This window comes from Borostomias antarcticus (genome assembly GCF_949987555.1).
Source record: "Borostomias antarcticus genome assembly, chromosome: 10".
NCBI lineage: Eukaryota > Metazoa > Chordata > Actinopteri > Stomiiformes > Stomiidae > Borostomias > Borostomias antarcticus.
The window spans coordinates 11,847,235-11,863,556 of NC_140243.1; the positions used below are offsets into that span (position 1 = coordinate 11,847,235).

At 46.6% G+C, this 16,322-nt stretch overlaps 1 protein-coding gene across 1 annotated transcript in view; it reads left to right on the plus strand.

Moving 5' to 3' along the window:
• The window catches only part of abca7 (ATP-binding cassette, sub-family A (ABC1), member 7), a gene marked incomplete at its 5' end in the record, with an annotated part of 34,205 nt that overhangs the window by 7,690 nt on the left and 10,193 nt on the right, over window positions 1-16,322 (plus strand). Inside the window, 23 exons of the mRNA XM_084444200.1 lie at window positions 1,472-1,677; window positions 2,518-2,694; window positions 3,280-3,502; window positions 3,795-4,016; window positions 4,481-4,685; window positions 5,956-6,069; window positions 6,185-6,356; window positions 7,329-7,460; window positions 8,204-8,343; window positions 8,564-8,701; window positions 9,353-9,573; window positions 9,804-9,861; window positions 10,438-10,640; window positions 11,646-11,696; window positions 12,575-12,769; window positions 12,964-13,088; window positions 13,486-13,578; window positions 14,340-14,532; window positions 15,006-15,100; window positions 15,214-15,246; window positions 15,510-15,615; window positions 15,835-15,909; window positions 16,047-16,216. Of these exons, the coding sequence (XP_084300326.1) occupies window positions 1,472-1,677; window positions 2,518-2,694; window positions 3,280-3,502; window positions 3,795-4,016; window positions 4,481-4,685; window positions 5,956-6,069; window positions 6,185-6,356; window positions 7,329-7,460; window positions 8,204-8,343; window positions 8,564-8,701; window positions 9,353-9,573; window positions 9,804-9,861; window positions 10,438-10,640; window positions 11,646-11,696; window positions 12,575-12,769; window positions 12,964-13,088; window positions 13,486-13,578; window positions 14,340-14,532; window positions 15,006-15,100; window positions 15,214-15,246; window positions 15,510-15,615; window positions 15,835-15,909; window positions 16,047-16,216 (3,347 nt within the window). The remainder of the gene's footprint in view (window positions 1-1,471; window positions 1,678-2,517; window positions 2,695-3,279; window positions 3,503-3,794; window positions 4,017-4,480; window positions 4,686-5,955; window positions 6,070-6,184; window positions 6,357-7,328; window positions 7,461-8,203; window positions 8,344-8,563; window positions 8,702-9,352; window positions 9,574-9,803; window positions 9,862-10,437; window positions 10,641-11,645; window positions 11,697-12,574; window positions 12,770-12,963; window positions 13,089-13,485; window positions 13,579-14,339; window positions 14,533-15,005; window positions 15,101-15,213; window positions 15,247-15,509; window positions 15,616-15,834; window positions 15,910-16,046; window positions 16,217-16,322) is intronic.

Genomic DNA, 16,322 nt, shown 5'->3' on the forward strand with positions numbered 1-16,322 from the left:
CCCCACTCATCCGAACTTCAGAGATCCGAACCTCCCGGTCTACCGGACAGGCTTAAAATAATTTTCTTTTTTTTTTAGCCTGTTATCTGGTTACTGGTGGGATTTTCATGACAGTACTGTATCCTACTGTGAATAAAAACAGAACTGTATGTAGACCTACATGTTGCCTGTAGGCTGTAGCCTACTGTCACGTTTAATTTCTTGGTTACTCTAATGTCGAGCGCAAAACGCAAACGAGTCTGCTGCGCGAGCTGCATTCCTTGGTAGCCAGAAAGCGCGTCAGCAACCTGAAGCAGATGAGCATCGAGTCATTTTTCGTTCCCAGTTAATGGACTTCAGGAACACAGACGTGTTGTGGGCATGTATATTAGCCTACTAGGCCTACTGTATTTGTTAAATAATAGCCTACAGCCTTGGCCACGTTAGCCTACATCGGTTGTTTTAGAGACTTTCTTTTAGGCTACAATAGCCTAAGACAGAACAACTTGTCTGTCATTTCATTTATTTATTTATTGATTATCATTTGCTCTAATCGTTCTAATATTGGGTTGTTTTTAGGCTATACCATTTTGTTCTGCGAATACAGTAGCCTATCGATGCAGCGTGGGCCTCATTTGAGAATAAAGTACTGTATTTGATCAAAGCACACACTCAAGTGGAAATTTGTTTATTTTATTATAGGCTACTGTAGGCCTATTATAGGCTAGGCTATATGAGATTAGTTGGCTATTTGATTGCAATTTTGATGCATTTTCACAAGTAATTAAGGGTATTTATCGGTCTATGAGTCTATATGAAACAAGTATAGCCTACCACTTATTGAATTTGGTGAATTTTAACATAAGTTTCAGTCATCCGGACATTTCAGAGATACGAACGACCTTCGGTCCCGTTGGGTTCGGATAAGTGGGGTCCTACTGTAATACTATAACATGAACCTCACACACCTGGCTCACCATGTAATACCATAACATGTACATACTGTACTGCACATGTGCTGTGTTAGTGGTCAACAGCTTACTGTACTGTAGGTCCTGGAGAGCTACAGGTAGTCAGGTTCATTTGTTGCCCAGAATTAACAAAATTGATTCAAATCAACAACTGATCTTGGAATTTGAACTGGATAGATAAATAAATAAAGCTGTATTTTAGATTGCTATTCTTGCACTTTGCCTTCGGCACTAGATTATGCTCTTAGTCACTTGTTTTAGAAAGGAGATGTACTTGTGAGTTCTGGCAAGTAGTATTACATTGCCTTTTCCTACGTTAAATGCAATTATTGTTAGTTGCTTTGGATAAAAGCGTCTGCTGAATGCCTGTAATGTAATGTGATGTAATGATAGTGTCAATAGTGAAATTTTGAAAATTCAGACAAACAAACTGTTATGGATGTGGTTACCAGCTGCAACTGTACTGTATGTATGATTCTGTGTATAAAACGCCTGGTCCTGTGTTATTTGTCCACCGTCAGTGCTTCTCGCTGAACAAGCTGGAGGGCGTGGCCTCAGAAGGAGCCCTGGTGGCGAGGGCTCTGGAGCTGCTGGAAGACCGCCAGTTCTGGGCCGGCGTGGTCTTCCTCCTGCCCAACGCCTCGTCCCCCTCCCTGCCTCCACACGTCACCTACAAGATCCGCATGGACATCGACGACGTCACGCGCACCAACAAGATCAAGGACAAGTGAGTTCACTTATGAATGGTGAATGAATGATTGTGTTTAACTTTTGGGGGGAGGGATTTTTTTAAATAGTTTTTTTTTTAACCCCTCTGTGACCTTCCTTGAAAGGTTTCAGATTTATATTATCTGACTCAAATGTAAAAGTTTTAGTTCAGGATTTATTTAGTGTATCAGTCTAAAGCGTGTGATATTCAGTACTTGCTGTCTAGCAATGCGTATTTTGCGGCGCGTTCATTTCACCAGAGGAAGCAGGAAACGCGTGGTGGCGCTTAGTTACAAGCATACCTCCCGCTGTATTGGGGATCCCGGGAGAGGATAGTCCTCTCAGAAGACTTACTTACTTCAAGGTTCATAACCCTCTCAGCCCGCAGATTAATTTTCCTCAATTGGAAACAGGCACATCCTCCCACTTATACGGCGTTGATTAAAGATGTTATGCACCACCTTCAGCTGGAAAAACTCACATTTGTGCTGGGAGGTTCTTCTGAGAAATTCCATAACACATGGAAACCATTTATTGATTATGTCGAGGCTAGGCAATAAATACCCCCTTTAAATGTTGCTACACTGAGGTATAACTATTTTATAAGATGCCAATGCTCAATATGTAATGCAGCTTTGCAATGTGACCTGTAATTATTCTGTACGCACTGTATTTGTTTTGTGGCATTGTTTTTGTCTGTGTAGTGATTTCATATTGGTGTTATTTCTTAAATGATAGGTACAGTACTTGTATGTATATTTGTTTAATGAAAAACCAATAAATAGAAAAAAATAAAAAAAGAGTATACTTCGGGGCTTTATGCAGCGTCCTTGTGGATGTTTCCCTTGCTTGACCTCAGGTTCTGGGACCCGGGCCCTGCCGCAGACCCCTTCAGCGACATGCGCTACATCTGGGGCGGCTTCGTGTACGTGCAGGACCTGGTGGAACGCGCAGTGACCCGGGTTCTCAGCGGAGCACAGCAGAACCCTGGCGTCTTCCTGCAGCAGATGCCCTACCCCTGCTACGTGGACGACATGTGAGGGCTGAATAGTGTGTTTTATTGTATTTCAGATTGCTACTCTTGCACTTTGCCTTCAGCACTCGATTATGCTCTTAGTCACTTGTTTTAGAAAAGAGATGCACATGTGAGTTCTGGCAAGTAGTAGTACATTGGCTTTTCCTACGCTTTGGATAAAAGTGTCAGCTAAATGACTGTAATGATGTAATAGCACCACGTTATAATCTGTCTTTCTTTTTAAATCAGAGAGAGCAGTCCAGTCTTTCATTTGTCACTTATTTAGACACATGTTCTTATGATAATACTCTGATATATGTATATCAGAGAGTATGTATATCAGAGAGTATTAAGCATATGCATATCATTATATTATATCAGCATAAACATACAGAGATGAATTTGCTTGACAAACAGACAAAAAACATTTTTTATAATTCCATCTATAGTATCTCTCTTAATCAGAACCATATCAGTGACGTTGCCTGTACATTGTAAAACCACAACCATCCTACTCTTCTACCTGTCCCCCCCCCACCACAACCACCACACACACACACACACACACACACACACACACACTACACACGCACCCACCCCATCCAGTTTCCTGCGCGTGCTGAACCGCTCGCTGCCCCTCTTCATGACGCTGGCGTGGATCTACTCTGTGGCCATGATCATCAAGGGCGTGGTGTACGAGAAGGAGGCCCGGCTGAAGGAGACCATGCGGATCATGGGCCTGGGTGGCGGTACGCTGTGGGTCAGCTGGTTCATCAGCAGCCTGGTGCCCTTCCTCATCAGCGCCGCCCTGCTGGTCAGCCTGCTCAAGGCGAGTCTACAAACAGGCCAGAGATCTTATAGAACCCCATAACATCTCACAATCACACTGAGGATGTGATTAAAAATCACAAAAATGGCTCCGAGGAGTCTTTTGAGGAAGGCTTGATGCCGAAACACGTTGGAGTTTGTTTCAAGGTCTAATATGACCGTGATAATAAAGGCATTTTAATTCTTTTAAATAGAGTTTATTGGAACCTTTTTGGTAAGTCCAGAAGTGCTCCTACCCATACATTTTTAGATGTGTACCCTTGTTTTATCCCCTGTCTCCTCCCCCCTGACAGCGGGGGGACATCCTCCCCTACAGCGACCCTACTGTGGTCTTCTTCTTCCTCATGGCCTTCGCCACCGCCACCATCATGCAGTGCTTCCTCATCAGCACCTTCTTCTCCCGCGCCAACCTGGCTGCAGCCTGTGGGGGCCTCATCTACTTCCTGCTCTACCTGCCCTACGTCCTGTGTGTGGCCTGGAGGGACCACCTCAACACCACGCACCGCGTGCTGGCCGTGAGTAGGCCTCCGACAGGGCAGGAATGTCTGGGTGGGGACAGGGGGTGAGTGGTTCTGGGCTGTTCTCTTGGGACTATCCTTTCAAATGAACCCCAAGATGGGCATTTCTCTTTGTCAAAGGAATATTGGATAGCGTATCCTTTACATCGAGAGCTACAGAGAAAATGTGCTTTGAATGCGTTAAGCCTGAAGTATACTTGAAGTTTAACAACGCGTATGCGTAGACAAGGGCGTATTTTGCGATGCGTTAATTTCTGAGGACCTGCGCAGCCAACCGCAACCAACGCTCCAAAGGGACCCAGAAGGAGACGCGTGGTGGTAGCCATATTTTGTACACAAATGCGTAGTTAAAGGCAAGTATACAGCGGGATTTAGCTGTTTGTTTCATAGGTGCATTCGGACTTGGACTCCAGCGCAGTCACAGTAATGAATGGTAGATGTACCATCTCTCCCCAACACAGAGCCTGTTCTCTCCGGTGGCCTTTGGCTTCGGCTGCGAGTACTTCTCCCAGTATGAGGAGCAGGGCGTGGGCATCCAGTGGTTCAACCTGCGCTCCAGTCCTGTGGAGGGAGACACCTACAGCTTCACCACCTCCATAGTGCTCCTGTACGTCGACGCGCTCATCTACGCCGTGGCCACCTGGTACATTGAGGCAGTTTTCCCAGGTGACCAAGGACGAAAGCTGTTGGCATTGATGTTGGTGGTTATTTGCCCATTTGTGAAATATGTGCAGGGCCGACTCTTGGGTTAAGGGGAGCTCCAAGCAGGAATGGATTTGGGGGAAGGGGGGTTGAGAAGTTGCTCCTGGAAGTCCAAAAAATGAATGGGGGTGAATGGCCAGCCATGTTTGGGTGGCTCGTGGACCCTACCCCGTGTTTCGGATCTGCTTCAAAATTGAATGGGTTTTAAATTGGCCATGCTACATCCCTCCACCAAATTTCATGAAAAGCAGTCTGATAGTTTTTGTGTGATCAAAGTCCACAAAATGAATGGAGGTGAATGGCCAGCCCGGCTGTGTTTGGGCAGCTTGTGGACCTGCCTTGTGATTCGGATCCGCTCCAGAATTTAATGGATTGTTAGTTCACCCATGCTTCACCCCTCCACTGAGTTTCATGAAAATCAGTCTGGAAGTTTTAGTGTAAACCTGGTCTAAAAAATTAATGGAGGTGAATGGCCGGCCATGTTTGGGCGGCTTGTGGACCCGCCCCGTAATGGGGATCCACTTCAAAATGTAATGGATTCTAAAGGGACCCATACTACACCCCTCCACCGAGTTTCATGAAAATCGGTCTGATAGTTTATGTGTAATCTTGGTCCAAAAAATGAATGGCAGTGAATGGCAAAACAAAACAAATGAACAAACAAACACACTCCACTGAAAACATTACCACTGAAAACATTAAATGAATAGCGGTGAATGGCCGGCCCAGCTGTGTTTGGGCGGCTTGTGGATCTACCCTGTGATTTGGATCCGCCACAAATTTTTATGGGTTCTAAGTTGTCCCATGCTACACCCTTCCACTGAGCTTCATGAAAATCGGTCTGGTAGTTTTTGCGTAATCCTGCTAGGGACGGACGGATGGACAAACGAACCAATACGCCACCGAAAACATTACCCCTCACCCTGCGCTGTCACTGGGGCGGAGGTAAAATAAAAAATCAGTAAATAACAAAAATAAAATCACCAGCCAGCAGTTAGGGGGCCCCCTAGTGGCCGGTGGAGCCCCTGCCTTAGCGTGTAGGGTGCACTGGCGCTGAATATGTGAAGTCAAATTGGAAGCAGAAATGTGAATGACTGCAAAAACGACTTACCTTTTTATTATATTGGGGAAAAAAAGGTTGAAAAGATGTCACGATTGGCAGAGAATGATACTTTTACAAAGCGGACTTCGTCACTGGTTTGACTGAACACTGTTATCCTGGTCTTTTCCTCAGGTGAGTATGGGATCCCCAGACCCTGGTACTTCCTCTTCCAGATCAACTACTGGGGAGGCGTTCCCCTGGAGGCTGGCATGCCCCTCCCCCCAGCTCCCACACACCACCATCAAGGTAACACTTTCTCAGATACTCAATATTTACATTCCTCCTGATAGTACGATCAGGAAGGAGATGAGTCAGCGTTTTCGGGGGGAGTTGAGACTCAGTGGCTGTTTTCGCTCCACAGATCGTATGGAGCCGGACCCCTCCCACCTTACACTGGGCGTGGCCATCCATGACCTCGTCAAAATATACCAGAAAGGGGCCAAGCTGGCGGTTAACCACCTCAACCTCAAGTTCTACGAGGGACAGATCACCTCCTTTCTGGGGCACAATGGAGCCGGCAAGACCACCACCATGTGAGGAGCGTCTTTAGAAGCTACTGAAAGTAAAATCTTTTCATTAGAATGACATAGTGGTGTAGAAGGGTGTAGTAAATCTCTTTCTAGGTTGTCCTCAGACAAACCCTCCATCGGTGCTTCCAGTCAACCCAATCCTCCATGCATCTGACTCGCCGGTACTTTCCACTCCTATATCTTTCTTAAGTACGTCCACGTATGTTAGTGTGGGATGTCCTCGTGATCGATGCCCGTGTGTTGGCTTCCACTGCACCAGTTTGCTGGCTGGAAGCTCTTGGTGTCTGGCAGTGACCTGCCAGCTTCATTCTCCTGGCTGCAATTTTCTCACTCACACTTGGTGACCCCTCATACAGATGCTTGTTGGTAACATGCTTGCTCTTGTTGATGTTAAGTACTACGCGCAGCATTCTGGTTTTGAGAGATCTCCGAATTTAGGCACTGGGATGATGTTAGAGAGTGGGAGCACATATCAGGCTGGTTGTTTTTCGTTAGTGCAAGGTTGCAAAACTCCAGGATGATGTCATCAAGATCACAGTTCTTAAAGACCTCTGAGGGAATGCCATCAGGCCCAGCACTTTTTCCCTGCTTCAGTGTGGATTTCACTTTGGCAAACTCATTGACTGTAAAGGGACCATCGTCAATGTTGATATTCGTACGGAATGCTGGTATGTCTTCCTCAGCCATTGTCAGGTGTGTGCTTAGGAGATTTTTAGAAGTGAGTGAACCAGGAGGTCACGCTCTCCTCGAGGCTATGGCCCGCAGCCTGTCCCTCCTTTGACCTGTCAAGTCATGTCTACATAAGTCATGTCTACATAAGTCATGTCTGCATGACGTACTACAGCTTTCTACACCACTGTCATTCTAAGTTTGTAGACATACACAGTGTTTGTGCTCTAGGTCATTTCAACTGTAGCTGTTAGCTTTAGCTACTATGAATCTCTAATGTTGGGTCCTTCTACTGAACACTGGCAGGTCTATCCTAACCGGCCTCTTCCCTCCTACCGCTGGGACGGTTTACATAAAGGGACTCGACATCCGCATGGACATGGACATCATCAGGAGGACGCTGGGAGTCTGTCCTCAGCACAACGTCCTCTTTGACATGTATGTGTACCACTTCTGTCCAACATCCAGCCATGGCTGGCGCTTTGGGCGGGGCTTATGGGGCCTGGCCCACCCTAAAAGTGCTAGTGCCCCTACACTGGCGTCCATAGTTTAATTAATTTATAACATAAAAAAAAAGAATCATCGTATACACTTAGAAACGTTCTCTCCGGGCATCAGCATAATATGTTGCACAAACACAAGTTCAACCTACTATCAGTCAGAGAGAGAATGAGAGAGTCCAGTATAATTAGTATGTGTCAGTGCTGCAGAAGTGCAGTTTAATGTATGATAGCATATAGTATTATCAAATATAGTTAATAATAATTGTGCCCCCTTATGCAGTTCATATGCCCCCCTTAAGACTGAGCCCTAGCGATGGGTCTGCATCCAGCACTCATGAATGCTGCATTCATTCAAATTATTACACAGCGCTCAATTCTGATTGGACAATCACGCATTCTACCGCGCATTCTTCTTATCTATTCTTATTTCTTGATAGTTGACCAACATCAAGGGCTACCGAGCCATATTGACCGCTGCTAAGGGCAACCCATTATATGTTTGTGAGACAGTTGAAAGTTGTCTGAAAGTTGCAGAACATTTTAAACAGTTTATAACGAGAGAGACTACTTAATGGCCGGCTGGCCATATGTTATCCATTACATAATGACCGGCTGGCCATACGTTATACATTACTTAATTACTTGTTTGATTTCCTGTCTGTATTCTACTCCTGCCAGACTGACAGTGGAGGAGCATGTCTGGTTCTACGGCCGTCTGAAGGGCGTATCTGAGGAGGACGTGAGGAGAGAGATGGACGCCCTGCTGGAGGATGTGGGACTTCTACACAAACGCCACGAGCAGACCAAGAACCTGTCTGGTACCTGGAGCCATCTATTACCTGGAGCCATCTATCACCTGGCTTATCCAGAGCTATTTACTGAAACACAAGACTATCTGGACCTATCACCTTAGTTGTCACTGGCTGAACTGAGCAGATTGCAGGTGTAGTTGTAGCAAACCGTATCTCTGACCCCACCCCCCTCTCTCACTCTCTCTCACTCTCTCTCTCTATCTCACTCTGTCTCTCTCTCTCCCAGGTGGCATGCAGAGGAAGCTGTCCGTGGCTATAGCGTTTGTGGGGGGTTCTAAGGTGGTGGTCCTGGACGAGCCTACGGCTGGGGTGGACCCCTACTCCCGCAGGGGGATCTGGGACCTGCTGCTCAAGTACCGCAAAGGTCAGAGGTCAGGGGGGGCAACACATCGGGACAACACACTGGGGAAACACACCAGGGCTTTTACTGGACGGGGGGTTAAACCATTTCAGCTACAGTCACTACTATAGTATGAATCAGCTGACATTGAGGTTATCACCCAGGCCTGACTCTTTATCTGTCTGAACGAGGGAGGGGGTCAACCTCATGAGGAGTGTTGTTCTGATCATTGAATTTGACTGATCACAGAGAGGTGTGACACATGTCTGTGACTTGTGGTTTGTGTGAGTTATGTAGGCAGTTTCACTGATAGGTCACTGATGGCTGATATTGTAAGTGACTGTTCTTGCGCTTTTCAGACCCAGACTCTTGGGTTTAGAGTTTCATTTAGACCCAGACTCTTGGGTTTAGAGTTTCTTTCAGACCCAGACTCTTGGGTTTAGAGTTTCTTTCAGACCCAGACTCTTGGGTTTAGAGTTTCTTTCAGACCCAGACTCTTGGGTATACTGTACTGTAGAGTTTGGGGCAGCTGAGACTCATGAGACCCAAATTCACTTGGCAATCATGTCTTTCCCTTTATGCACTACCATTTGCACAGCTCATCTCAAGGGAACATATCTCATCTTCTACCCCCCCCCCCCCCCCCCTCTCTCACTCTCTCTCTCTCTCTGTCAGACCGTACCATCATCCTGTCCACCCACTACATGGACGAGGCTGACCTGTTGGGCGACCGCATCGCCATCATCTCCCAGGGTGCACTGTGCTGCTGCGGCTCCCCGCTCTTCCTGAAGGCACGCCTGGGCATGGGATACTACCTCACCGTGGTCAAGAGGGAGGGGCTGGAGAGCCGCACCCCCAGCAGCGCCAGCACTAACAAGCTGGCCCCTCCCACTAAGGTGAATCACATTGGCGTCTTCTTGATAGTTAGTCGCATCCTTGAATTTGCGCCTGCCATACTGTAGTGTTCTTCATACTGTAGTGTGCTGATAATACAGGCAAGGTTCCACATTAAAATGGCCGCATATATAACAGATAACCCTAAACTGAGACAGGGTCAGGCATGTTATCCCTTCTCTCTGACCTTCTCTGTGTAACATGCTCCTAAGCGTTCCTCTCCGTGTACTAGGACAGTGACTCCTCCATGAGTGACGACACAGGACTGGGCAGCGACGCCAGCGGGCCAGGTGGGTCTCTCACCCCCGGCTCACTGAGTAGCCCTGTTACAGTAGTAGGTCTCTGAGTAGCCCTGTTACAGTAGTAGGTCTCTGAGTAGGCTTGTTACAGTAGTAGGTCTCTGAGTAGGCTTGTTACAGTAGTAGGTCTCTGAGTAGCCCTGTTACAGTAGTAGGTCTCTGAGTAGCCCTGTTACAGTAGGAGGTCTCTGAGTAGGCTTGTTACAGTAGTAGGTCTCTGAGTAGCCCTGTTACAGTAGTAGGTCTCTGAGTAGGCTTGTTACAGTAGTAGGTCTCTGAGTAGGCTTGTTACAGTAGTAGGTCTCTGAGTAGCCATGTTACAGTAGTAGGTCTCTAAGTAGCCCTGTTACAGTAGGAGGTCTCTGAGTAGCCTTGTTGGTACAGTAGCTATTATGGGAAAAGTCTGAAAACCCATTTTCAAACCCCACCCGACACCAGACTCAAGCAGACACTCAAAGTATTAAAAAACAATTTAAAACACTAATTGCCTGGGTGTTGTTCACGTGTACAGTATACTGTACACCAGCAGGTCATATTTGAAACGTCCACCTCCGTCCCCCCTCTCAGACCTGGCGGCGCTGCTGGCCCTGGCTCAGCACCACATCCCCGGGGCCAGGCTGGTGGAGGACCTGGGACGCGAGGCGCTCATCAACCTGCCCCAGGCCTCGGCGGAGGACAGCAGCCTGGCCGTCTTCCTCGCCCAGCTGGACCAGAGGCAGGCCGAGCTGGGCATCACCAGCTACGGGCTGTCTGACACCACCCTGGAGGAGGTGGGGGAACACACGCGTTAGACACAGCAGGGTTTCCGTGGCGCCGGTCCATGTGTCCGGGAACATTTCAACATTTCAAACGGGAGAAATTCTGGTCATTATATTATAATATTATAGGTGTTTGTCGTGGTGATTCCAGTAGTTGTTGTGTAGCCTATACTGTATATGCCATTGAATGTCTATTTCTCATTCGATATGATTAGATGTGTGCTATATGTTAGGCTGTAAAAGTGTCGTACACTCTGGCTCCGTATGCAGCTATTTTATTTTGACGTTTCGGCAGGTTGGCCTTCTTCAGAATCTATCAGGCCGACAGACTGAAACGTCCAAATAAAGTAACTGCACATGCAGCTAGTGTGCAACATTTTTTCTTCTTTCCTATGACCAGTTCTTCCAATGATCAGCACCTCACAAGAGTAGCACCTCACACACACACACACACACACACGCACACACACACCACCACCACCACCACTAGATCTAGTAACAATGCATGTTTACAACAGTCCACAGCTTGACCCTTGTATAACACAGCACCCCAGCTTTAACCAGATCAAGCAGGGTTTACCCGGGGTATTTGTGGAGGGACTGTGGCAGTAATGTGCTTAGAACCAGATGGATCCTGTCTGATGAGACGGCAGACTGGCGTGAGAAAGACGCAGCCCTTCTCTGGGCACCCAGCCTCTGCACACGCTGCTCGTTACATTAGGCTCTTCCATTCCTGAAAAGATGACTTTGACCTAGTTATTCGGTCATTTAGTTGGTGCGAAATCTCTTCAGTCTTTTTACCGATTTCAGTGCCTTCTGTTTCTCCTGTCACCTTGTTCTTTTTAAAGCTCCTTAAAGCTCCTCTGAATGTAGAGCACTTGATTCAGCTACTAAAGTAATAGTGTAAATCTTTAATTAACACACTTGCTAAAACAAACTGAGGTAGTGATGCCCCCAAGGCTGGAATGGAAAGATGATGTTTTAACATTTGCATGAACGTTTGCATGCTGTGCGTAGATCTTCCTGAGAGTGGCTGAGGAGACAGGAGTGGACGACGACCCCAGACCCGTCAGCACAGCCCAGCAGGGGCAGCAGGACCAGCACCCAGAGACAGGCACAGACACACACACACACACACACACACACACACACACGTATACTGTACACACACACACACACACACACACACGCATACACACACACACTCACACACACACACACACACACACACACACACACACACACACACACACACACAAACATAATCACAATCACACTTGCAGAAACATGACCCATAACCGTAATCCTAACTGCCTCATGTGTTCTCATGTGTGCCGTCCCTCAACAATAGCCAGTCTGCTCTGTCCGTTTCATACTGTCTCTTTCTCTGCACTGCTGCCAGGAAGGAAAAGGCTTCGCAAGCAAGGTAGTCCTTGGTGTTGGGACTTCACTTCGGCCTAGTGCCCCTAAAACCTGCCCTTCTAGCTTAGCTAGCCAAGCATTACTCTGTTACTCTTGTGCCCCGACTAGACCTCATTCTTACCCGTTAGTAGATGTACAGGTGCATCTCAGAAAATTTGAATATTTGAAATGTGAAAAGTCCATTATTTTCCACCATTTAATTCAAACAGTGAAACTTTCATGTATTCTACATCCATTACAAAAAGTGAAATATTTCAAGCCTTTTTGGTTTTAATCTTTATGATTGTACAGTATGTTCAGTATGTTCATTTATACACTCAGTACTTGGTGGGGGCTCCTTTTGCACAAATTACTGCATCAACATGGAACGTGGTATGGAGGCAATCCGCCTTGAAATATTTCACTACATGTGTAATGAATCTATAATATATGAAAGTTTCACTTTTTGAATTAAATTACGGAAAATAATGATCTTTCCACAATATTCTAATTTTCTGAGATGCACCTGTAAATATAATATACAGATAACCAGGGTTGCTTTCTCCTCCATGCCTGCGTCTTTCCTACTCACAGAGGCCCAGGAGACGGACCTGTTGAGCGGGGAGGGCAGAGGAGGGAGCCCCCTGACTGGCTGGAGGCTGACGTGGCAGCAGCTCTGGGCGCTGTTTCTCAAGAGGTGGCTGTATGCTCGGCGCAGCCGCAGGGGATTCTTTGCTCAGGTGGAGTCAAACAAGAATACAGCCGACCATGAATCACCACAGCGCTAGAAAACAACTCTACCGTTGTGATACCTGTACTTTGGAACGTCAGCATGTCCATAGACTTGTGCTCTACTTCTTATTCTGCTAAAGTGAGGAGGTTGATTGAAAATTAGGGCCATGGCATGTGATACAACGTGGTGTTTTTGTTCCAGATTGTTCTGCCTGCGGTGTTCGTGTTGATCGCTCTGCTCTTCAGTCTCATCGTGCCTCCGTTTGGGAAGTACCCCGCCCTCCAGCTCCAGCCCTGGATGTACGGCGAACAGTACACCTTCTTCAGGTACAAGTCTCCAATTGGTCACGTTCACCTTTTAAAGGCTTCCTATTGGTCACATCCATCTTTCAACTCCCTTTTATTGGTCTGAAGAAGAGTGGTAAGCTCGGAACGTCACTCTAGAGTAAATAAGCAAACAGGAGCTACAGTGTGCAGACTCTATTCCTTCCCCCCTCATCCATCTTATTGGTCTATCCCATCTTTCAAAAGCTCTTAATCGTTCATATTCTTCTTTAAAAGGTTTGCCGCAATCTTCTTTCAAAGCCCTCATATTGTCTATGCTTATTTCAAATGCCTTTCGCTCTCATTTCAAAGTTCCTTCTAGTATTGGTCCTGTTTGCTTGTTACACACACTCGTCCTGTATGACAGTGACACCTCTGATCTGTGGTTCTGTCTCTCCAGCAACGACGCCCCTGGGGATCCTGCTATCCAGAACATTCTGGACGCCCTTCTGGACCCACCTGGATTTGGAACCAAGTGCATGGAGGACAGCAAGTAAGTCCACTTCCCCACTCACAACCTGTTATCTGGTTCTCCAGAGACGAGAGGGAAACCAAACAGATGTGTAAGCCACGCCCTCTCTACAGTAGCCTGCCTCTCTTGCACCCTGTTCAAAAAATCTTTAAGATTTCTTGTTGTCTCTTTTGTATTGTGTACTTGGTTTAAAGAACCTGATTCTAACTGATAAAAATAGTTGCTAATTCAATTATTTTGACTTGTTATATATTTATCTAGTAATTACACTGTCTAATGTATTTATCTAGTAATTACTGTGTAAAACTGGGGCAGTAAAAAAATTATCACATGTAGCAGCTGTGGTTCAGGAGGTAGAGTGGGTCGTCCAATGACCGCAGGGTCGACGGTTCAATTCCCAGCTCCTCCTATCCACATGTCGCCAAGTCCCCCAATTGTTCCCAATGAGCAGGTTAGCACCTTGCATGGCAGCTGCCACTATTGGTGTGGGAATGTGTGTGTGAACAGGTGAATGAGAGGCCATTGTAAAGCGCTTTGGATAAAAGCGCTATATAAGTAATGTAATGTAATAAGTGCAGTCCATTTACCATTTAGAGTGAATGCTCTGTCTGACAGCTCAGGTTTGTATAATATTGCTGCTACATTTCTTATTACTTCTATTTCTTTTATCGATCATTAACTGTCTGAGGAGAAGCTCAGTAAGCATTTCCTGGTACATTGTATCCGCCTCCTGTACATGCATGTATGTCTGAGAGGTGAACCTGATGAACCTGAACCTGCAGGGATGCCCGGTGTGACGGAGAGCGCGGCTCCGTGTTCCTGAGGCCTCAGGTCCCGTATACCACCTGGCAGATGTTCAGCGCGGGTGGCGGGAGCGTGGAGAGGCCGTCCCCGGAGTGTGAGTGCAGCTCGGAGGAGGTGCGCAGGATGCTGCCAGACTGCCCCGAGGGAGCAGGAGGCCTCCCTCCTCCGCAGGTCAGCAACTCGGCTCCCATCAGACAGGATTTTATTGAGTATTTCCAACAGGATTATAACTAATAATAAGCAATAATGAGCAATAAACCACGAGAGGCCATTGGTTACAGTGATTTAGAACAGCTAGGGGTCGTTGTTAGGCACGACTTGAAGAGAGGTTCTCTCCAGGCTCTCCTCCTGCGAGGAGATGCATTGGATACAATGTTCAGATGTTCAAATGTTGGCGGCGCATTAATACTAAAAATGACTTTTTATGAGGTCACAGGTGTGTGGTTATAGCGTATTTTACAATGGATTCCAGCCAATCAGAATCAAGGACCAGAACCAACTGTATGTTGAAGATGTGCCACTTCAGATTAACAACTGAGGCCATTGCAGATTGCAGGCCATTAGGATTATATACCACTCTTACTTAATTTATGATGGTTGATAAACTCTCATTTTTGATTGCCTTGTTTCTGTGTGTTCCACAGATTAAGAGATGGACTGGAGATATACTGCAGAATCTGACTGGACGCAACATATCTGACTACCTGCTCAAGACCTACCCTCAGATCCTTAAGAAAAGGTGCCCTTGCATTTCATGTTAGGTTGTTCATTACTGTTGCCAGTATTTGATTGTATTTCAATGTCTGGTTTTCCTGTACACTGACTGTTCCATCAACTCTCCTCTCATTTCAGCCTGAAGACCAAGAAGTGGGTCAATGAGTTCAGGTGACTTGAGTTTAAATCATTGCATGTACAGTAACCTATAACCACGTATAGTTATATATAACCATGTAGAGTAATCTATAACCATCATGTACAGTAATCTATAACCATGTAGAGTAATCTATAACCATGTAGAGTAATCTATAACCATAATGTACAGTAATATATAATCATCATGTACAGTAATCTATAACCATCATGCCCATCCCAGTTCTTTCAACTCAGTTTACTCCAGTGTGAATGTGTGCTGACATCCTGTGTTTCAGATACGGGGGCTTCTCATTGGGTGGACAAGCCAGTCAGGTGTCACCTCAGGTGCACCACATAGAAGAGTCAGTGACGTCTATCAGGTCACGTTACAGAGTGGCACAGGTAAGGAGTCACTGGGCTCTTTTGTACTGCTCATTTGCACTGTCCTGTCTTTGCACTGTTCTGTCTAGTCGTGTCCTTGCACCCTGTCTAATGTTGTCTCCATCAGTGTTATGCACCAATTGACCCCCCCCTCCTCTTTCTCTCTACCTCTCTCTCTATCCCCCCAATCCCCCTTTCTCTCTCTTTCTCTCTCTCTCTCTCTCTCTCTCTCTCTCACAGAACAGCTCATTGGACCGACTCCTGACTCGGCTTCCAGACTTCCTGGGTGGACTGAACCAGCAAAACAATGTGAAGGTGAGCGGCAGCAGGGGTAAGAATGTTAATAGGATGTTTTGGGTGTTTGTGTGTGTGTATGTGTTTGTGTGTGTGTCTAAGTGTGTGTGTGTGCGCGTATCTGTGTGTGTGTTTAAGCGTCAGCCTCTTTTTGCCAGATCTGGTATAATAACAAAGGCTGGCATGCGGTGACGTCATTCGTCAACGTCATGAACAATGGGCTCCTGCGCGCCAGCCTGACCCCCGGGCCGGAGAGAGCCAGGCATGGCATCACCGCCTACAACCACCCCCTCAACCTCACCAAGGAGCAGCTCACCGAAATGGCCATGTGAGATCTCTCTCTCTCTCTCTCTCTTTCTCATTCCTTTTCTCTGTCCCTCCTCGTTCTTTCAAAGCTTAAAATTCCTTGAATGTATTTGATCCTCTCTGCTGGA